This window comes from Notothenia rossii (genome assembly GCF_949606895.1).
Source record: "Notothenia rossii genome assembly, chromosome: 5".
NCBI lineage: Eukaryota > Metazoa > Chordata > Actinopteri > Perciformes > Nototheniidae > Notothenia > Notothenia rossii.
In genome coordinates this window covers 4,801,428-4,821,366 of record NC_136903.1, presented here as the reverse complement: position 1 = coordinate 4,821,366, position 19,939 = coordinate 4,801,428, and the positions used below count along the sequence as shown (strand labels likewise).

Genomic DNA, 19,939 nt, shown 5'->3' with positions numbered 1-19,939 from the left:
AGCATTAGGGCCTTGTGACCATCGTCATAACTACGCTGTAGCTATGTACGTATGACCAATAAAAGCCTTGAACCTGGGTCAGAGCAGAGGACCTATTGTTATTACTGTAACTTATTTTGTATTATTATAATTTACAAGTAATGATTAGCATTTTTGAGGGCCTTATCACGCTGAAATTATGGAGATTATTCACAAACTTGTCAGGATTGGTGAACACATTTGATATGTTAGGGGTCTCATTATCAATGCAGGCAAAACAGCTCTATAGCGCCCTCTACCAGGTTGCTAAGATACAGCCCCTCGTTGTGCTTTAATCAAGTCTGAAATTTGGTAGGCATGTGGTGAGACGCCCAGAAAAGTCTCTTGGAGGCGTATCGTAAATCAAACAGGAAGTCGGCCAGTTTTACATTTATATGCTATTTTTGACCACTTTTTGCATTTTTTGGTGCCATCTTTCAACAAACTCCTCCTACAGTTTTTGTCTGATATTCTTACAATTTGGTCAGGGTGTTTTATTGCATTTGTCATTCGCATTATTACAGCGTTCAATGGCTTGTTCACAAAGTGCTAATGATATGTTTCATGATGTTCTAGGATGTGTTTATTTTACATGAATCCATTTAGGAATGGGTTGTTTTTTTCAGGTTATAATTGTTTTAGATGAACTGTTGATTTAACCGACTCTCTTTGAACATTATTATAATCTACAGGTGAAAACTGCTGATGTACTTTGGGGTCATGGGGTTAGATAAATAACAAATGCTCACTAAATGTGATTCAGCCTTTAACCCTTATGTTGTGTTCGGGTCTCCCGTGACCAGTTTCAAGTTCAAATTAAATAATAATTAGGCTCTAGTTTCTTTTTATCGGAACAAGGCTTCATGATATCCTCCACAGCAGCTAAATAAACACTACAAAACTGATAACAAATGTTAAGTGTATAATTTCGTGTTGGGGTCTGGCGAGACCCAGCAGAATTGTTGTGGGTCACCCGGGGTCAAATTTGGCCCAATCAAGATCCATCTTTGACTTTAGACTCCCCACCCCTTCATCCACTGTAACAATAATTTTTCGCAAAATGCACCTGGTCTCCCCTCCCTCTGGCCCCCTCTCCCCACGGGAACTCGACTTTTCTACAAAGAATATGAACACTATCACTTAATAATAATGCATTTTATTTATATAGCGCTTTTCACAACTCAAAGACGCTTTACAGTATGAGGGAGGGTAGACAAACAAGGACAGGCAAACAAATAAATATAGTAAAATAAGATCAACAAAAAAAGAGGCAGTTGATTGAGAGGGGGGGGCGGGGCTTATGGGTAGACAGAATTGAAAATATGTGTTTTGAGGCGGGACTGAAAGACTGTGAGGGAGTCAGAGTCGCGAAGATCTTAGGGGAGGGAATTCCAGGAGCTGAACACACACATGCACGTGCGCAATATGTGGTGTAATGTGTTTTGGGCCATAATAATAATAATAATAATAATAATAATAATAATAATAATAGATTTATTTTGTTAGCGCTTTTACAGGTGCTCAAAGACGCTTTACAGATATAGTGAAAAGAAAAGAAACATAACATTAAATGACAACAGGATGTTACGGTTATGAATGCATAATAAGTTAGTTATGATGTAGTTAAAACAATGTTGGATGATACTCATTATTTTGAGTGTTTTGGACTGAGATAAATCATGGGTAAATATTGAACTGCGAACACCATGAACGGTAACAGCTTTCGTGCAATTGTTAATAATGGCAGTACATTAATGTTTTGTCTCTTTTCCTTAACTGCTATCAAATTAATCAACTTTCTAAAAGAATGCAACCTCGAAAACATTTAAGAGTAAAGGCATACGTTGAGATAGGAAAACCAACTCAACAATGTTTAAAAAGGTAAATTATGGATTCATTCATACAATTATTTGACATCAACGTTTAACATAGACAAATCCTGATCATAATTAATATGAGGTTCAGTAATTTAACACTAAAGGAGAAAACGAAGTTGTGCCTCATCCATCTTTCTTCAACTACAGAGTGTTTTTATAGTTTGAACCAGGTGAAGAAAAAAAGATTGATTTGACAATGCATTTGTCTTTATGTTGTTTGTAACTGGATAAGTTGTGAGGTTTTCAAGAAGCTGGGAACCCCTGAACTCTGTAGCTAAGATAATGCTAACAGGCTAATGCTAATGCTGTGTTCAGGTCACATGGGATGGATTGTAGACAAAGAAGGAGAACATATTTATGATCCCAAAGTTGGTCATGTGAGGAACAACCTGGGAATCAAAAACTCTGCTACTTATGAGTGATCAAAACACACACAGAAAGAGCATATATTCATATCAGGAGATTTCTATTCACAAACTTTCATTGTTACTGCTTGATTTTCCTACACTGAACTTAAACTTTGTATATTTGATACATATATATTAACTGCAAAGTAGAAAATGCTCTTATTTTATATTGTTTTATTGCAATGCAATTTGAATGCAGAACTTTTACTCTTAATTGAGTATTTTTCTTTGGTGGAATTAATGTAACAAGGTTTCTGAAGTGCTGTACTTATCAATTTGAGTTACTTGTACTTTTTAATATGATTATACAACCATATAGTTCTACTCTATTGGTCTGACAGCTTTAGGTACTTTTCAGATTGCAACGGTAGAGCATTGACGGACGATTTACTGCTAGATAATCACTTTAGATTAGATAAAGTGCATGCTGCTGATCGTACTGTATTTAACTGATGAAACATTCATACTTTAACTGCAGGACGGTTTTGAATGCTTTTACTTGTACTATAGTATCTTTCACAGTGTTGTATTAGTCATTTTACTTAAATGAATAATCTGAATTTCCTCCACTCCCTCTTGGCAACGGTCCAGTGAGAGGTGGAGCAACACTGATAGGAGAGCTTCAACTTCACTGAATTGAAAGGTAAAGGTAAAGCAGAGCTGCAGTCTTGACAAGTCTCTCTGTTTCTCTCCAAGGAAACACTCGACTGAATCCAGCAGCTTTCTCTCAACAACACAGCAGGATCTCTGCCAAACACTGGTGAGTAAACTACAGACACAATCACTAACTAGTTTAATCAGAATCTGAGGCTGGTTAGTCTGTAGACATATAGTGAATATTAGGCCATATAAATGTGTCTTTTAAGATCAAAACGTTTACATTTAGACTTGAGTACAAAGCAGGTTTAAAACCAAACCCAGTGACTAAACTCTGGCTGAAGTTTAGACAGGGTAATGTCACAGCTAGCATTAGCTTAGGCCAACTTCAAGTCCTGTTTCCTGTACGAACTCAAAGCCTCAGGGTTATGGCTAGAAAGGATCCGTCTAGTGTAAAACTCTCGCGAGAGTTTGGCTGAATGTCACGTGGCTGAATGTTTACCTTTGGCAGGCAGCCTTTCAGTTACGATCGTTAACATCAGTTGGCCACAGCAAATGATGGTGAGAAGCTAAACGATCTATTAATTATGTCCAATGTTGGGTGTAACGCGTTACAAAAGTAACGCAGTTACAGTAATATATTACTTTTTGCTGTAACGAAGTAATGTAACGCATTACTAATGAAATGTGGGTAATATATTACCCGTTACAATGCTTAGTAACGCAGTTACAACACATTTTAACCCGAAATTAAATGGTGTTTTGTTTTTTAAGAATGTACTAACATAGCGAGACATTCCGACACCGGACAAATTGTGTGGGTAGATTAGTAAACCTGGTGTTTACCCCTCAGGCTTCGCGTCGAGATCTTCGGGGAAGTTGAACGTTATGCAACCATTCAAAAAAGAGAACGTAGCGAAAAATACAAACAACAAATTGTGTCAGGTGCGCGTGACCTGCTCCGCTGCGCGTGCATCATTTCCAAAGTGCTTCCACAGCAGTGACACACATCTGATGTGTGGATAATCATTTTTACGAAAATGGTTAAAGCAACCATCACTAAACGCCAGCAACACTCCATCTACTGCAGACAGTAGCAACAACCCTCCGTTGTGGACACTAGCTTACTCCCGCCTGACTCGCCAGCCCCGGAGCAGCGGTCTTCGTCGCCCGAAACTACGCCGCCCCTCTGCGGCCCGCACGTGCCAGGTATATCTAAACAACTACCCGCCTGTACAGTGGGGTAAGGCGGTCATTTTGCAGCTTGTGGTATAAAAATAGACAATGGCTAGAATATTCATGTGAAAATAGTACCATATTCTGACATGCCTGTAGAAATGTTGGGTCAAAAATAATGCATACAATAGCACAGATGCCTTCACCACGAATGGCTACAAAAATATCTCATATCCCAAGCTTATTATCAACGAGCTGATGTTGCAGCTGAAATGTTCTCCAGGTCACAAAGTCAACCTCACATGATGATGTGATACCAGTTTTCAAGCACAGTAAATATTCTCTTCCCAGCGTATATGATGGGACCAAGGTGATGATGTAGTAGGCTACATGGTTTTATTAATACTTTTTCCTTTCAATGTTTGCCATTTCAAACCATGAGCATGGTTTAAATAATATTTGCCTTGATTTACAATATGTTAACCTTCATTATAGTCCTTGACAGGAGTCTTTACTGCTGTATTAACAACGTGTCACATGTTAAGAATTTACAATCAGAATGGAGTATTCAACTAAGCCGTGTAATACAAGTTGTTAGTAGCCATAAGGGCCTACACAGTTATGCTATACCACATTGCCCTTCACTGGATGCATAATGAGCTGCACTAAACTACATTTTAGCATTTAAAATACCTAGCTATTCTTTTGCGGTTATTTTGGTGAAAGTAACTAAAAAGTAACTAAAGTAGTGTAACTCATTACATTTCAGAAACAGTAATATTGTAATGTAACTTATTACTTTCAAAAGAGAGTAATAAGTAATATGTAATATATTACATTTTGGAAGTAACTTGCCCAACACTGATTATGTCAATGACAGGGAGTGTGAATGTTGAAATAGGGTGTTAGCGGTCTTGTTGTTGTTCAAAGAAGAATGACAACACGCTACACTGCGGACCAGTCGGACTTGTTCCCCAACATGTTTTTATAGGGCGATGCAGTTAAATGCTGGTTACCATAGTGACAAACGGCTTGTTGGCTCCAACAGAAGAGACGCACACCAAACTGAGCAATGATAAACTGAATTTGATTAAAGTTAGTTACAAATTAAAAGTACAATGATGTATGGAGGATGGAATTAGTGATAACTATGAGGATACATTTACATCAATACCTCAGACTTCAGTATTTACTAGCAGGGTAAGAAGTACTCTGATCATTTATTGAATTAAAATACCACAATGTGGACATTTACAATAAAAAGTAAAAAAATGTAAAGAATATTCTTTTTAAAAAGTAAAATGTATTATACAATTGGATTATAATTATTTATGGATAATTACATTTAAATTGGTTGGTGATTGGCTAATGGTTACTCAAGGCAAAAAATCGTTATGACGTCATAAAGTGGCCAAAATCTGATCAGCTAATTTTCAGACAGGTTTCTATAGAAATGGATCAGGACAAAAAGAGAGAGAATCTTTTAGAAACTTTCAGAGCCTCTTTACACAGAGGGGACACATGTTGATGTAGAAGAGACATGGAGAAGAGGGGACACATGTTGATGTAGAAGAGACATGGAGAAGAGGAGACACATGTTGATGTAGAAGAGACATGAAGAAGAGGGGACACATGTTGATGTAGAAGAGACATAAAGAAGAGGGGACACATGTTGATGTAGAAGAGACATGGAGAAGAGGGGACACATGTTGATGTAGAAGAGACATGAAGAAGAGGGGACACATGTTGATGTAGAAGAGACGTGAGGAAGAGGGGACACATGTTGATGTAGAAAAGACATGAAGAAGAGGGGACACATGTTGATGTAGAAGAGACATGAAGAAGAGGGGACACATGTTGATGTAGAAGAGACATGAAGAAGAGGGGACACATGTTGATGTAGAAGAGACATGAAGAAGAGGGGACACATGTTGATGTAGAAAAGACGTGAGGAAGAGGGGACACATGTTGATGTAGAAAAGACATGAAGAAGAGGGGACACATGTTGATGTAGAAAAGAAATGAAGAAGAGGGGACACATGTTGATGTAGAAAAGACATGAAGAAGAGGGGACACATGTTGATGTAGAAGAGACATGAAGAAGAGGGGACACATGTTGATGTAGAAGAGACGTGAGGAAGAGGGGACACATGTTGATGTAGAAAAGACATGAAGAAGAGGGGACACATGTTGATGTAGAAAAGACATGAACAAGTGGATTTTGCATAATTGGTGACCTTTAAGGTTTTTTCCAACAGAGTAGACATGTCTGCTGCCAGCTGTCTGCTGACTGAAGATCAGTTTCTGTGCTCCATCTGTCTGGATGTGTTCACTGATCCAGTCACCATACGATGTGGACACAACTTCTGTAAAGCCTGCATCTCTGAACACTGGGATAGAAATGTCCCGAGTCAGTGTCCCAACTGTAAAAAGGTGTTCAACATAAAGCCTGAGCTGCTGGTCAACACTTTCATCTCTGAGATGGCTGCTCAGTTCAGACAGTCAGCTCAACAGAAAGCCAGCAGCAGCAGCTCAGAGCAACACGTTGTCAAACCAGGAGAAGTTCCCTGTGACGCCTGCACTGGAACCAGACTGAAGGCCCTGAAGTCCTGCCTGGTGTGTCTGGAGTCCTACTGTGAGACTCACCTGGAGCCTCATCTGACAAGAGCAGGCCTGAAGAAACATCAGCTGATCGACCCTGAGGAGAACCTGGAAAGCAGGATGTGTGTGAAGCACGATAAACTGCTGGAGCTGTTCTGTCAGACCGACCAGGTGTGTGTCTGCATGCTCTGCACTGTTTTAGACCACAAGACACATGATGTAGTTCCTCTGAAAGAAGAATATGAAGGAAAGAAGGCTGAGCTGGGGAAGACAGAGGCTGAAATCCAGCAGATGATCCAGAAGAGACGACTGAAGATTCAGGAGATGAATCGCTCAGTGGAGCTCAGTAAGGAAGGAGCAGACAGAGAGATAGCAGATGGTGTTCAGGTCTTCACCGCTCTGAAGGAGTCTGTTGAGAGAAGCCAGGCCGAGCTCATGGACACCATCAAAGAGAAGCAGAGAGAGACAGAGGAACAGGCTGAAGGCTTCATCAAAGAGCTGGAACAGGAAGTCTCTGAGCTGAAGAAGAGAAGCTCTGAGGTGGAGCAGCTCTCACGCTCTGAAGACCAGCTCCACCTCCTCCAAAGCTTCACGTCCCTGAACGCTGCTCCACCCACCAAGAACTGGACAGAAGTCAGGGTCCGTCCACCTTCATATGAGGGGACTGTGAGGAGAGCTGTGACTCAGCTGGAGGAGACTCTCAGGAAACAGATGAAGAAGCTGCTCTCTGAGGTGGAGCTGAAGAGGGTCCAGCAGTCTGAGGTGGAGGTGACTCTTGATCCTGATACAGCACATCCCCAACTCATCCTGTCTGATGATGGAAAACAAGTGAAATATGGTGATGTGAAGAAGAATCTCCCAGACAATCCAGAGAGATTTGATTATTGTCCTTATGTCTTAGCAAAGCAGAGTTTCTCTTCAGGTAGATTTTATTACGAGGTTCAGGTTAAAGGGAAGACTGTTTGGTTTTTAGGAGTGGCCAGAGAGTTGATCAACAGGAAGGGACAGATCACACCGTCTCCTCAGGATGGTTACTGGGCGATATGGTTGTGGAATGAAAATCAGTACATAGCTTGTGCTGGTCCTCCAGTCCGTCTCTCTCTGAAGTCTCAGCCTGAGAAGGTGGGGGTGTTTGTGGATTATGAGGAGGGTCTGGTCTCCTTTTATGATGTTGATGCTGCAGCTCTGATCTACTCCTTCACTGGCTGCTGCTTCAAAGAGAAACTCTACCCATACTTTAGTCCCTATCTTAAATATAGTGGTAAAAACTCTACCCCTCTGATCATCTCTCCTGTCAATCACACCGAGTAGAACAACCATTTGATGTTTTAGTTCTTCTCTGATGTGCTACTTACTTCTATAATTTACAGAATATCATCCAATGCCCAGTTCATTCTAATGGCTGCATTACCTGCCTTAAAGGTCCCATGTCATGGCCATTTCTACTGATCATAATTCCATTGTTGAGGTCTACTAGAATGGATTTATATTGTTCAATTTTCCAAACTCACATTGGTTTCTCATACAGCATCTCTGTATAGTATGTGTATTCACTCTCTGTCCTAAACGGCTTGTTGGAGCTCCTGCCCCTCCCCCTCCACTGCTGCGAGGAGCGGACAGGTTTCCGGGTCGGCGATACAGCGAGAACAAGCTAAACTCATCCTGAGCACACACAAACACTCACAGCCGAAGTAAAAACAATAAGTGTGGCTTGATATTGAGTAAGAGAAAGGTTTATAGCGCTGTGAGAATGGGTCTACGGAGAGCATTTCTCCACCATCCCAACTCGTCTATTACCAGCGTTCAGGGAGCTCTATGCAAGTCAATGGGACTCCCTGTTAGTTAGCCAAGGGGTCCTGGTGAGTGAGGTGCTCCGCTGATTGGTCCATTTGGGCCAATCTGGTCATTTGTTGTTGATTTGGGTGTTCACACGTCACAGAACCCAGAAAAATGTTCATAACACGCAATGGGACGGGTAATAACCGGAAAAGCATGACATGGGCCCTTTAAACACTGTTAATGTTAAATAATGTTTAACAATCTGCTTTTTCTTAGATGTTTTAATGTATTAATTTGACAGAGATGTCAATCATTGTAATTGAAAGGAACAGTGTAGTTTACCGATTCATTGCATGTTGTATGTTTATTCATACAGCATTTGATGCATCAATGTGGTGTTTGTTTGCCTATGAAGAGTATCATTAGGGTGTTTCATACCAGTTTCCTTAACATTATTATGGTGTTTAAGAGATGATATTTTCTTGAGCTGGGATCATAGGTTTCATTTTTATGTAGGATTATCATTAAATAGATCTATAATTTAAATATATGCATTTAAGAATTGTTTTGGTGTTAGTTAGCCATTTTTTAGATCATCGGTCCAATTTATTTGAATAAATAACCATTTGTTAAATCACTGCTGATTCTTCTTGGTTTATTACAAAATATATATTACTGACAAAATGTGATGTAAACGTATAGACAATGTGGTAATTCAGCATGCAATTGTCAATGTTGGGTTTCATGGATTTCTGTATTATTTTAGTCAAAACGATGAATCGGACCGACTGAATCATCTGTTTGTTAAAACACCAACAAGTAGATGTATAGAAGGATGGGCATGTCATATCCTGCTTCACTGGATCATATTTATTGACACAAAAGAGAGACTTAAAATATCTAATTAATTATCAAAATTAACATATTTTAAACACCAGTCTCATTCACCAAAATATATATCTATCAAATGGATTATATTGTGTTAATGTTTGTTCTTATAACTTCACATGGGTGTGGTTCATGGTATTTAGTTCACTTGTATGTCAGGGTTGGTGGAAAGAAGTAGGGGTAATTTGGCTATGATATCTTCTGTTGACTGTATGTTCCATCTTCAGTTATAGTTGGTTTTATTTCTTTATTAAACATTATTCAACTTCAGCACAGATTCTTTCTTTTGAATGTGTCACAGCAATGAGCCCAACTGAGCGTATAGCGACTTCTTTTATTGGGAGTTTAGTTGCTACAAAAAGTTTCAAAGGACCTTCATTTTTTTGCGGGAAAAATGAGAAATTAACAGAAAATTTCAAAGGAGATTAGTCACACTTTAATATATGCCAGGAATACAAACCTGTAATCTTAATAACACTTTAATTTCTTTGGACCTTATTTGCATCAAAGTTCATTCTTGATGCCAATTTAACAATAGTATATTAAGGTCAAAGTCTCTGTGCTGAATACATGTGCAGTGAAAAGACTTGTCTACCTGGTTTGGCGTCCACACACTCACCTGATCCAGTCATGTCACCTCCTCTCCCACATTTATATCGCAGCAGGTCCACACTTGATGGCTCCACTGTCAACTTTGTCAACTGTCAATCAAAGACTCTGCCTCTTACAATCAATAACAAGAAATAAAAGTGTATTAACATGAGGAGATTTGTATCCATCACCTGTCAGTGTTACAGCTTCATGTTCCTCACACTGCACTTTACCCTCTTTATACAAATATATTATCTACAGTGAACAAGGAAATGTTGTCAGCTGAGAATAAACCTACGCCTAATGAGTATGGAATTCGTTTTGTGTCATTAAGAGAAAGCAAATCTTTCTCAGAATCAAGCAAAGCTAAGAGTTTAAGAGAAAAAAAACATATTCAATCAAAATTTATTTAAAAAATAAAACTAAGTTGCAAACAAATAATTTGTGTAATCATGTAAACTATAAGTATTTTTTCTTTGTTTTAACATAGGTTTTTGTTTGCAGTTCTTGTTTCTTGTTTCTCAATTATCAGACTTTTGCTCTCGCTGCAGCTCTTCTCGTTGGCGCTCCTTCATTTTTTGCTTTCGATTCTGACACAAACATCCCAGGTGGGCGGGACTTTCAGGGGAACTAGTTTTTGAGTGACAGCCCAGTCCTCCGCGGCAATTGTACAGTGCAACTGCGGTAGCTGAGCACGGACAGAAGACCCCGGAAGAAACAGCATTTCAATTATTATAATACTCGTGAAAATATATGTAAGTATTGATCATTTGTGTTGTTTGTGCTGTACTATACGCAGGGGCGGACTGGCCATTGGGAATAACGGGAGTTTCCCCGGTGGGCCGGTGCTGTAGGCTATGTGGGCCGGTGCTACACTTTTTGTCTGATATTCTTACAGTTTGGTCAGGGTGTTTTTATTGCATTTGTCATTCGCATTATTACAGCGTTCAATGGCTTGTTCACAAAGTTCTAATGATATGTTTCATGATGTTCTAGGATGTGTTTATTTTACATGAATCCATTTAGGAATGGGTTGTTTTTTTCAGGTTATAATTCTTTTAGATGAACTGTTGATTTAACCGACTCTCTTTGAACATTATTAAAATCTACAGGTGAAAACTGCTGATGTACTTTGGGGTCATGGGGTTAGACAAATAACAAAGGCTCACTAAATGTGATTCAGCCTTTAACCCTTATGTTGTGTTCGGGTCTCCCGTGACCAGTTTCAAGTTCAAATTAAATAATAATTAGGCTCTAATTTCTTTTTATCGGAACAAGGCTTCATGATATCCTCCACAGCAGCAATATAAACACTACAAAACTGATAAAAATGTTTTTTGCCAAGTCTGAAGGTCTCTAAAAAAAAAAAAAGTGTATAATTTCGTGTTGGGGTCTGGCGAGACCCAGCAGAATTGTTGTGGGTCACCCGGGGTCAAATTTGGCCCAATCAAGATCCATCTTTGACTTTAGACTCCCCACCCCTTCATCCACTGTAACAATAATTTTTCGCAAAATGCACCTGGTCTCCCCTCCCTCTGGCCCCCTCTCCCCACGGGAACTCGACTTTTCTCAAAGAATATGAACACTATCAATTAATAATAATGCATTTTATTTATATAGCGCTTTTCACAACTCAAAGACGCTTTACAGTATGAGGGAGGGTAGACAAACAAGGACAGGCAAACAAATAAATATAGTAAAATAAGATCAACAAAAAAAGGCAGTCAAGAGGAAGTTGATTGAGAGGGGGGGGCGGGGCTTATGGGTAGACAGAGTTGAAAATATGTGTTTTGAGGCGGGACTGAAAGACTGTGAGGGGCTCAGAGTCACGAAAATCTTAGGGGAGGGAATTCCAGAGCCTAGGACCTGAACACATCAGTAATGTGTTTTGGGCCATAATAATAATAATAATAATAATAATAATAATAATAGATGTATTTTGTTAGCGCTTTTACAGGTGCTCAAAGACGCTTTCCAGATATAGTGAAAAGAAAAGAAACATAACATTAAATGACAACAGGATGTTACGGTTATGAATGCATAATAAGTTAGTTATGATGTAGTTAAAACAATATTGGATGATAGTCATTATTTTGAGTGTTTTGGACTGAGATCAATCATGGGTAAAAAATGACCTGCGAACACCATGAACGGTAACAGCTTTCGTGCAATTGTTAATAATGGCAGTACATTAATGTTTTGTCTCTTTTCCTTAAATGCTATCAAATTAATCAACTTTCTAAAAGAATGCAACCTCGAAAACATTTAAGAGTAAAGGCATACGTTGAGATAGGAAAACCAACTCAACAATGTTTAAAAAGGTAAATTAAGGATTCATTCATACAATTATCTGACATCAACGTTTAACATAGATAAATCCTGATCATAATTAATATGAGGTTCAGTAATTTAACACTAAAGGAGAAAACGAAGTTGTGCCTCATCCATCTTTCTTCAACTACAGAGTGTTTTTATAGTTTGAACAAGGTGAAGAAAAAAAGATTGATTTGACAATGCATTTGTCTTTATGTTGTTTGTAACTGGATAAGTTGTGAGGTTGTCAAGAAGCTGGGAACCCCTGAACTCTGTAGCTAAGATAATGCTAACAGGCTAATGCTGTGTTCAGGTCACATGGGATGGATTGTAGACAAAGAAGGAGAACATATTTATGATCCCAAAGTTGGTCATGTGAGGAACAACCTGGGAATCAAAAACTCTGCTACTTATGAGTGATCAAAACACACACAGAAAGAGCATATATTCATATCAGGAGATTTATATTCACAAACTTTCATTGTTACTGCTTGATTTTCCTACACTGAACTTAAACTTTGTATATTTGATACATATATATTAACTGCAAAGTAGGAAATGCTCTTATTTTATATTGTTTTATTGCAATGCAATTTGAATACAGAACTTTTACTCTTAGTTGAGTATTGTTCTTTGGTGGAATTAATGTAACAAGGTTTCTGAAGTGCTGTACTTATCAATTTGAGTTACTTGTACTTTTTAATATGATTATACAACCATATAGTTCTACTCTATTTGACTGACAGCTTTAGGTACTTTTCAGATTGCAACGGTAGAGCATTGACGGACGATTTACTGCTAGATAATGACTTTAGATTAGATAAAGTGCATTTTGCTGATCGTACTGTATTTAACTGATGAAACATTCATACTTTAACTGCAGGACGGTTTTGAATGCTTTTACTTGTACTATAGTATCTTTCACAGTGTTGTATTAGTCATTTTACTTAAATGAATAATCTGAATTTCCTCCACTCCCTCTTGGCAACGGTCCAGTGAGAGGTGGAGCAACACTGATAGGAGAGCTTCAACTTCACTGAATTGAAAGGTAAAGGTTAAGCAGAGCTGCAGTCTTGACAAGTCTCTCTGTTTCTCTCCAAGGAAACACTCGACTGAATCCAGCAGCTTTCTCTCAACAACACAGCAGGATCTCTGCCAAACACTGGTGAGTAAACTACAGACACAATCACTAACTAGTTTAATCAGAATCTGAGGCTGGTACGTCTGTAGACATATAGTGAATATTAGGCCATATAAATGTGTCTTTTAAGATCAAAACGTTTACATTTAGACTTGAGTACAAAGCAGGTTTAAAACCAAACCCAGTGACTAAACTCTGGCTAGTGAAGTTTAGACAGGGTAAAGTCACAGCTAGCATTAGCTTAGGCTAACTTTAAGTCCTGTTTCCTGTACGAACTCAAAGCCTCAGGGTTATGGCTTGAAAGGATCCGTCTTGTGTAAAACTCTCGCGAGAGTTTGGCTGAATGTCACGTGGCTGAATGTTTACGTTTGGCAGGCAGCCTTTCAGTCACGATCGTTAACATCAGTTGGCTATAGCAAATGATGGTGAGAAGCTAAACTATCTATTAATTATGTCAATGACAGGGAGTGTGATTGTTGAAATATGGTGTTAGCGGTCTTGTTGGTGTTCAAAGAAGAATGACAACACGCTACACTGCAGACCAGTCGGACTTGTTCCCCAACATGTTTGTATAGGGCGATGCAGTTAAAGGCTGGTTACCATAGTGACAAACGGTTCGTTGGCTCCAACAGAAGAGACGCACACCAAACTGAGCAATGATAAACTGAATTTGATTAAAGTTAGTTACAAATTAAAAGTACAATGATGTATGGAGGGTGGAATTAGTGATAACTATGAGGATACATTTACATCAATACCTCAGACTACAGTATTTACTAGCAGGGTAAGAAGTACTCTGATCATTTATTGAAGTAAAATACCACAATGTGGACATTTACAAGGAAAAAAATGTAAACATCCTTTTAAAAAAGTTAAATATATTATATAATTGGATTATAATTATTGATGGATCAATGTGTAGAACATGTTATTGTACTGCTTGGTAAATTACCCTGAGGTTTATTAAATCATAATTTTGTTGCTTATTTTATTTTTGTAATATCTGCAAAGTAACAAACTAACTATCAACAATGAATGTATTGGATTGAAAGTGAATTAGGTCCAGCTGTAGTTTTGGTGGAGAGATATAAATACAAAATATAAAAGAAACTCAAGTACAGTACCTGAATACATGCACCTTTTGTGATGGATTTTTTGTCAAAGCACTTCAGATATTCATTGCTATCGGGACGTTAAGAGCATTCCATGGAATATAACAACAAGTGTATCTCAAGCCGGTTTCTCAAACTTACCTACCCCACCTTTAATCATTGTTAATTTATTAATAATTATATTAAGGCTCAACAATATAATATCATATTGTTTTCATCTATTAATGTTGTGAAAAACATCTCCATGTTATCACTTATTTTTTTGGCTTGGTGATTTCCAATAACTAACACTGAACTGCACATCGGGCTCCTCTTCACTCAGTTTCTATTTGTACGTAATTCAGGTCGATTAATAGTTAAATTATTTTTAAACAAACAATTAAAACTTTATTTAATGTTTTTTCCAACATTTGTATACAGTGTAGACATGTCTGCTGCCAGCTGTCTGCTGACTGAAGATCAGTTGCTGTGCTCCATCTGTCTAGATGTGTTCACTGATCCAGTCAGCACACCATGTGGACACAACTTCTGTAAAGCCTGCATCTCTCAACACTGGGACACTAAAGTCCCCTATCAGTGTCCCAACTGCAAAGAGGTTTTCAACATAAAGCCTGAGCTGCTGGTCAACACGTTCATCTCTGAGATGGCGGCTCAGTTCAGACAGTCAGCTCAACAGAAAGCCAGCAGCAGCAGCTCAGAGCAACACGTTGTCAAACCAGGAGAAGTTCCCTGTGACGTCTGCACTGGAACCAGACTGAAGGCCCTGAAGTCCTGCCTGGTGTGTCTGGAGTCCTACTGTGAGACTCACCTGGAGTCTCACCTGACAAGAGCAGGCCTGAAGAAACATCAGCTGATCGACCCTGTGGAGAACCTGGAAAGCAGGATGTGTGTGAAGCACGATAAACTGCTGGAGCTGTTCTGTCAGACCGACCAGGTGTGTGTCTGCATGCTCTGCACTGTTTTAGACCACAAGACACATGATGTAGTTCCTCTGAAAGAAGAATATGAAGGAAAGAAGGCTGAGCTGGGGAAGACAGAGGCTGAAATCCAGCAGATGATCCAGAAGAGACGACTGAAGATAAAGGAGATGAGTCGCTCAGTGGATCTCAGTAAGGAAGGAGCAGACAGAGAGATAGCAGATGGTGTTCAGGTCTTCACCGCTCTGAAGGAGTCTGTTGAGAGAAGCCAGGCCGAGCTCATCGACACCATCAAAGAGAAGCAGAGAGAGACAGAGGAACAGGCTGAAGGCTTCATCAAAGAGCTGGAACAGGAAGTCTCTGAGCTGAAGAAGAGAAGCTCTGAGGTGGAGCAGCTCTCACGCTCTGAAGACCAGCTCCACCTCCTCCAAAGCTTCACGTCCCTGAACGCTGCTCCACCCACCAAGAACTGGACAGAAGTCAGGGTCCGTCCACCTTCATATGAGGGGACTGTGAGGAGAGCTGTGACTCAGCTGGAGGAGACGCTCAGGAAACAGATGAAGAAGCTGCTCGAGCTGAAGAGGGTCCAGCAGTATGAGGTGGAGGTGACTCTTGATCCTGATACAGCATATCCCAGACTCATCCTGTCTGATGATGGAAAACAAGTGAAAGATGATGATGTGAAGAAGAATCTCCCAAAGAATCCAGAGAGATTTGATACTTTTCCTAGTGTCTTAGCAAAGCAGAGTTTCTCTTCAGGAAGATTTTATTACGAGGTTCAGGTTAAAGGGAAGACTGTTTGGTATTTAGGAGTGGCCAGAGAGTCGATCAACAGGAAGGGACCGATCACACCGTCTCCTCAGGATGGTTACTGGGCGATATGGTTGTGGAATGAAAATCAGTACATGGCTCTTGCTGGTCCTCCAGTCCTTCTCTCTCTGAAGTCCCAGCCTGAGAAGGTGGGGGTGTTTGTGGATTATGAGGAGGGTCTGGTCTCCTTTTATGATGTTGGTGCTGGAGTTCTGATCTACTCCTTCACTGGCTGCTGCTTCAAAGAGAAACTCTACCCATTATTTGGTCCCTATCTTAATGATGGTGGTAAAAATTCTACCCCTCTGATCATCTGTCCTGTCAATCACACTGAGTAGAACAACCATTTGATGTTTTAGTTCTTCTCTGATGTGCTACTTACTTCTATAATTTACAGAATATCATCCAATGCCCAGTTCATTCTAATGGCTGCATTACCTGCCTTAAAGGTCCCATGTCATGGCCATTTCTACTGATCATAATTCCATTGTTGAGGTCTACTAGAATGGATTTATATTGTTCAATTTTCCAAACTCACATTGGTTTCTCATACAGCATCTCTGTATCGTATGTGTATTCACTCTCTGTCCTAAACGGCTTGTTGGAGCTCCTGCCCCTCCCCCTCCACTGCTGCGAGGAGCGGACAGGTTTCCGGGTCGGCGATACAGCGAGAACAAGCTAAACTCATCCTGAGCACACACAAACACTCACAGCCGAAGTAAAAACAATAAGTGTGGCTTGATATTGAGTAAGAGAAAGGTTTATAGCGCTGTGAGAATGGGTCTGCGGAGAGCATTTCTCCACCATCCCAACTCGTCTATTACCAGCGTTCAGGGAGCTCTATGCAAGTCAATGGGACTCCCTGTTAGTTAGCCAAGGGATCCTGGTGTGTGAGGTGCTCCGCTGATTGGTCCATTTGGGCCAATCCGGTCATTTGTTGTTAATTTGGGGGTTCACACGTCACAGAACCCAGAAAAATGTTCATAACACGCAATGGGACGGGTAATAACCGGAAAAGCATGACATGGGCCCTTTAAACACTGTTAATGTTAAATAATGTTTAACAATCTGCTTTTTCTTTAGATGTTTTAATGTATTAATTTGACAGAGATGTCAATCATTGTAATTGAAAGGAACAGTGTAGTTTACCGATTCATTGCATGTTGTATGTTTATTCATACAGCATTTGATGCATCAATGTGGTGTTTGTTTGCCTATGAAGAGTATCATTAGGGTGTTTCATAGCAGTTTCCTTAACATTATTATGGTGTTTAAGAGATGATATTTTCTTGAACTGGGATCATAGGTTTCATTTTTATGTAGGATTATCATTAAATAGATCTATAATTTAAATATATGCATTTAAGAATTGTTTTGGTGTTAGTTAGCCATTTTTTAGATCATCGGTCCAATTTATTTGAATAAATAACCATTTGTTAAATCACTGCTGATTCTTCTTGGTTTATTACAAAATATATATTACTGACAAAATGTGATGTAAACGTATAGACAATGTGGTAATTCAGCATGCAATTGTCAATGTTGGGTTTCATGGATTTCTGTATTATTTTAGTCAAAACGATGAATCGGACCGACTGAATCATCTGTTTGTTAAAACACCAACAAGTAGATGTATAGAAGGATGGGCATGTCATATCCTGCTTCACTGGCTCATATTTATTGACACAAAAGAGAGACTTAAAATATCTAATTAATTATCAAAATTAACATATTTTAAACACCAGTCTCATTCACCAAAATATATATCTATCAAATGGATTATATTGTGTTAATGTTTGTTCTTATAACTTCACATGGGTGTGGTTCATGGTATTTAGGTCACTTGTATGTCAGGGTTGGTGGAAAGAAGTAGGGGTAATTTGGCTATGATATCTTCTGTTGACTGTATGTTCCATCTTCAGTTATAGTTGGTTTTATTTCTTTATTAAACATTATTCAACTTCAGCACAGATTCTTTCTTTTGAATGTGTCACAGCAATGAGCCCAACTGAGCGTATAGCGACTTCTTTTATTGGGAGTTTAGTTGCTACAAAAAGTTTCAAAGGACCTTCATTTTTTTGCGGGAAAAATGAGAAATTAACAGAAAATTTCAAAGGAGATTAGTCACACTTTAATATATGCCAGGAATACAAACCTGTAATCTTAATAACACTTTAATTTCTTTGGACCTTATTTGCATCAAAGTTCATTCTTGATGCCAATTTAACAATAGTATATTAAGGTCAAAGTCTCTGTGCTGAATACATGTGCAGTGAAAAGACTTGTCTACCTGGTTTGGCGTCCACACACTCACCTGATCCGGTCATGTCACCTCCTCTCCCACATTTATATCGCAGCAGGTACACACTTGATTGCTCCACTGTCAACTTTGTCAACTGTCAATCAAAGACTCTGCCTCTTACAATCAATAACAAGAAATAAAAGTGTATTAACATGAGGAGATTTGTATCCATCACCTGTCAGTGTTACAGCTTCATGTTCCTCACACTGCACTTTACCCTCTTTATACAAATATATTATCTACAGTGAACAAGGAAATGTTGTCAGCTGAGAAAAAACCTACGCCTAATGAGTATGGAATTCGTTTTGTGTCATTAAGAGAAAGCAAATCTTTCTCAGAATCAAGCAAAGCTAAGAGTTTAAGAAAAAAAAAACATATTCAATCAAAATGTATTTAAAAAATAAATCTAAGTTGCAAACAAATAATTTGTGTAATCATGTAAACTATAAGTATTTTTTCTTTGTTTTAACATAGGTTTTTGTTTGCAGTTCTTGTTTCTTCTTTCTCAATTATCAGACTGTTGCTCTCGCTGCAGCTCTTCTCGTTGGCGCTCCTTCATTTTTTGTTTTCGATTCTGACACAAACATCCCAGGTGGGCGGGACTTTCAGGGGAACTAGTTTTTGAGTGACAGCCCAGTCCTCCGCGGCAATTGTACAGTGCAACTGCGGTAGCTGAGCACGGACAGAAGACCCCGGAAGAAACAGCATTTCAATTATTATAATACTCGTGAAAATATATGTAAGTATTGATCATTTGTGTTGTTTGTGCTGTACTATACGCAGGGGCGGACTGGCCATTGGGAATAACGGGAGTTTCCCCGGTGGGCCGGTGCTGTAGGCTATGTGGGCCGGTGCTACACTTTTTGTCTGATATTCTTACAATTTGGTCAGGGTGTTTTTATTGCATTTGTCATTCGCATTATTACAGCGTTCAATGGCTTGTTCACAAAGTGCTAATGATATGTTTCATGATGTTCTAGGATGTGTTTATTTTACATGAATCCATTTTGGAATGGGTTGTTTTTTTCAGGTTATAATTGTTTTAGATGAACTGTTGATTTAACCGACTCTCTTTGAACATTATTATAATCTACAGGTGAAAACTGCTGATGTACTTTGGGGTCATGGGGTTAGACAAATAACAAAGGCTCACTAAATGTGATTCAGCCTTTAACCCTTATGTTGTGTTCGGGTCTCCCGTGACCAGTTTCAAGTTCAAATTAAATAATAATTAGGCTCTAATTTCTTTTTATCGGAACAAGGCTTCACGATATCCTCCACAGCAGCAATATAAACACTACAAAACTGATAACAAATGTTAAGTGTATAATTTCGTGTTGGGGTCTGGCGAGACCCAGCAGAATTGTTGTGGGTCACCCGGGGTCAAATTTGGCCCAATCAAGATCCATC

General features: G+C 39.1%; 1 protein-coding gene across 1 annotated transcript; it reads left to right on the top strand.

Moving 5' to 3' along the window:
* The first annotated feature begins 1,886 nt into the window (after positions 1 to 1,886).
* On the top strand, positions 1,887 to 18,192 carry LOC307041254 (uncharacterized protein). The gene is made up of 3 exons (XM_079684563.1): positions 1,887 to 3,062; positions 6,334 to 7,983; positions 14,921 to 18,192. Exons 2-3 carry the CDS (start codon positions 6,341 to 6,343, stop codon positions 16,563 to 16,565), a joined length of 3,288 nt encoding a protein of 1,095 aa, XP_079540689.1. The 5' UTR covers positions 1,887 to 3,062; positions 6,334 to 6,340; the 3' UTR covers positions 16,566 to 18,192.
* Positions 18,193 to 19,939: the final 1,747 nt, after the last annotated feature.

Coding starts and splice junctions, on each gene's coding strand:
- LOC307041254 (XM_079684563.1), top strand. CDS start 6,341: ATGTCTGCTGCCAGCTGTCTGCTGACTGAAGATCAGTTTCTGTGCTCC. Junction 7,984..14,920: donor TCTCCTGTCAATCACACCGA/GTAGAACAACCA, acceptor ATTTGTATACAG/TGTAGACATGTCTGCTGCCA.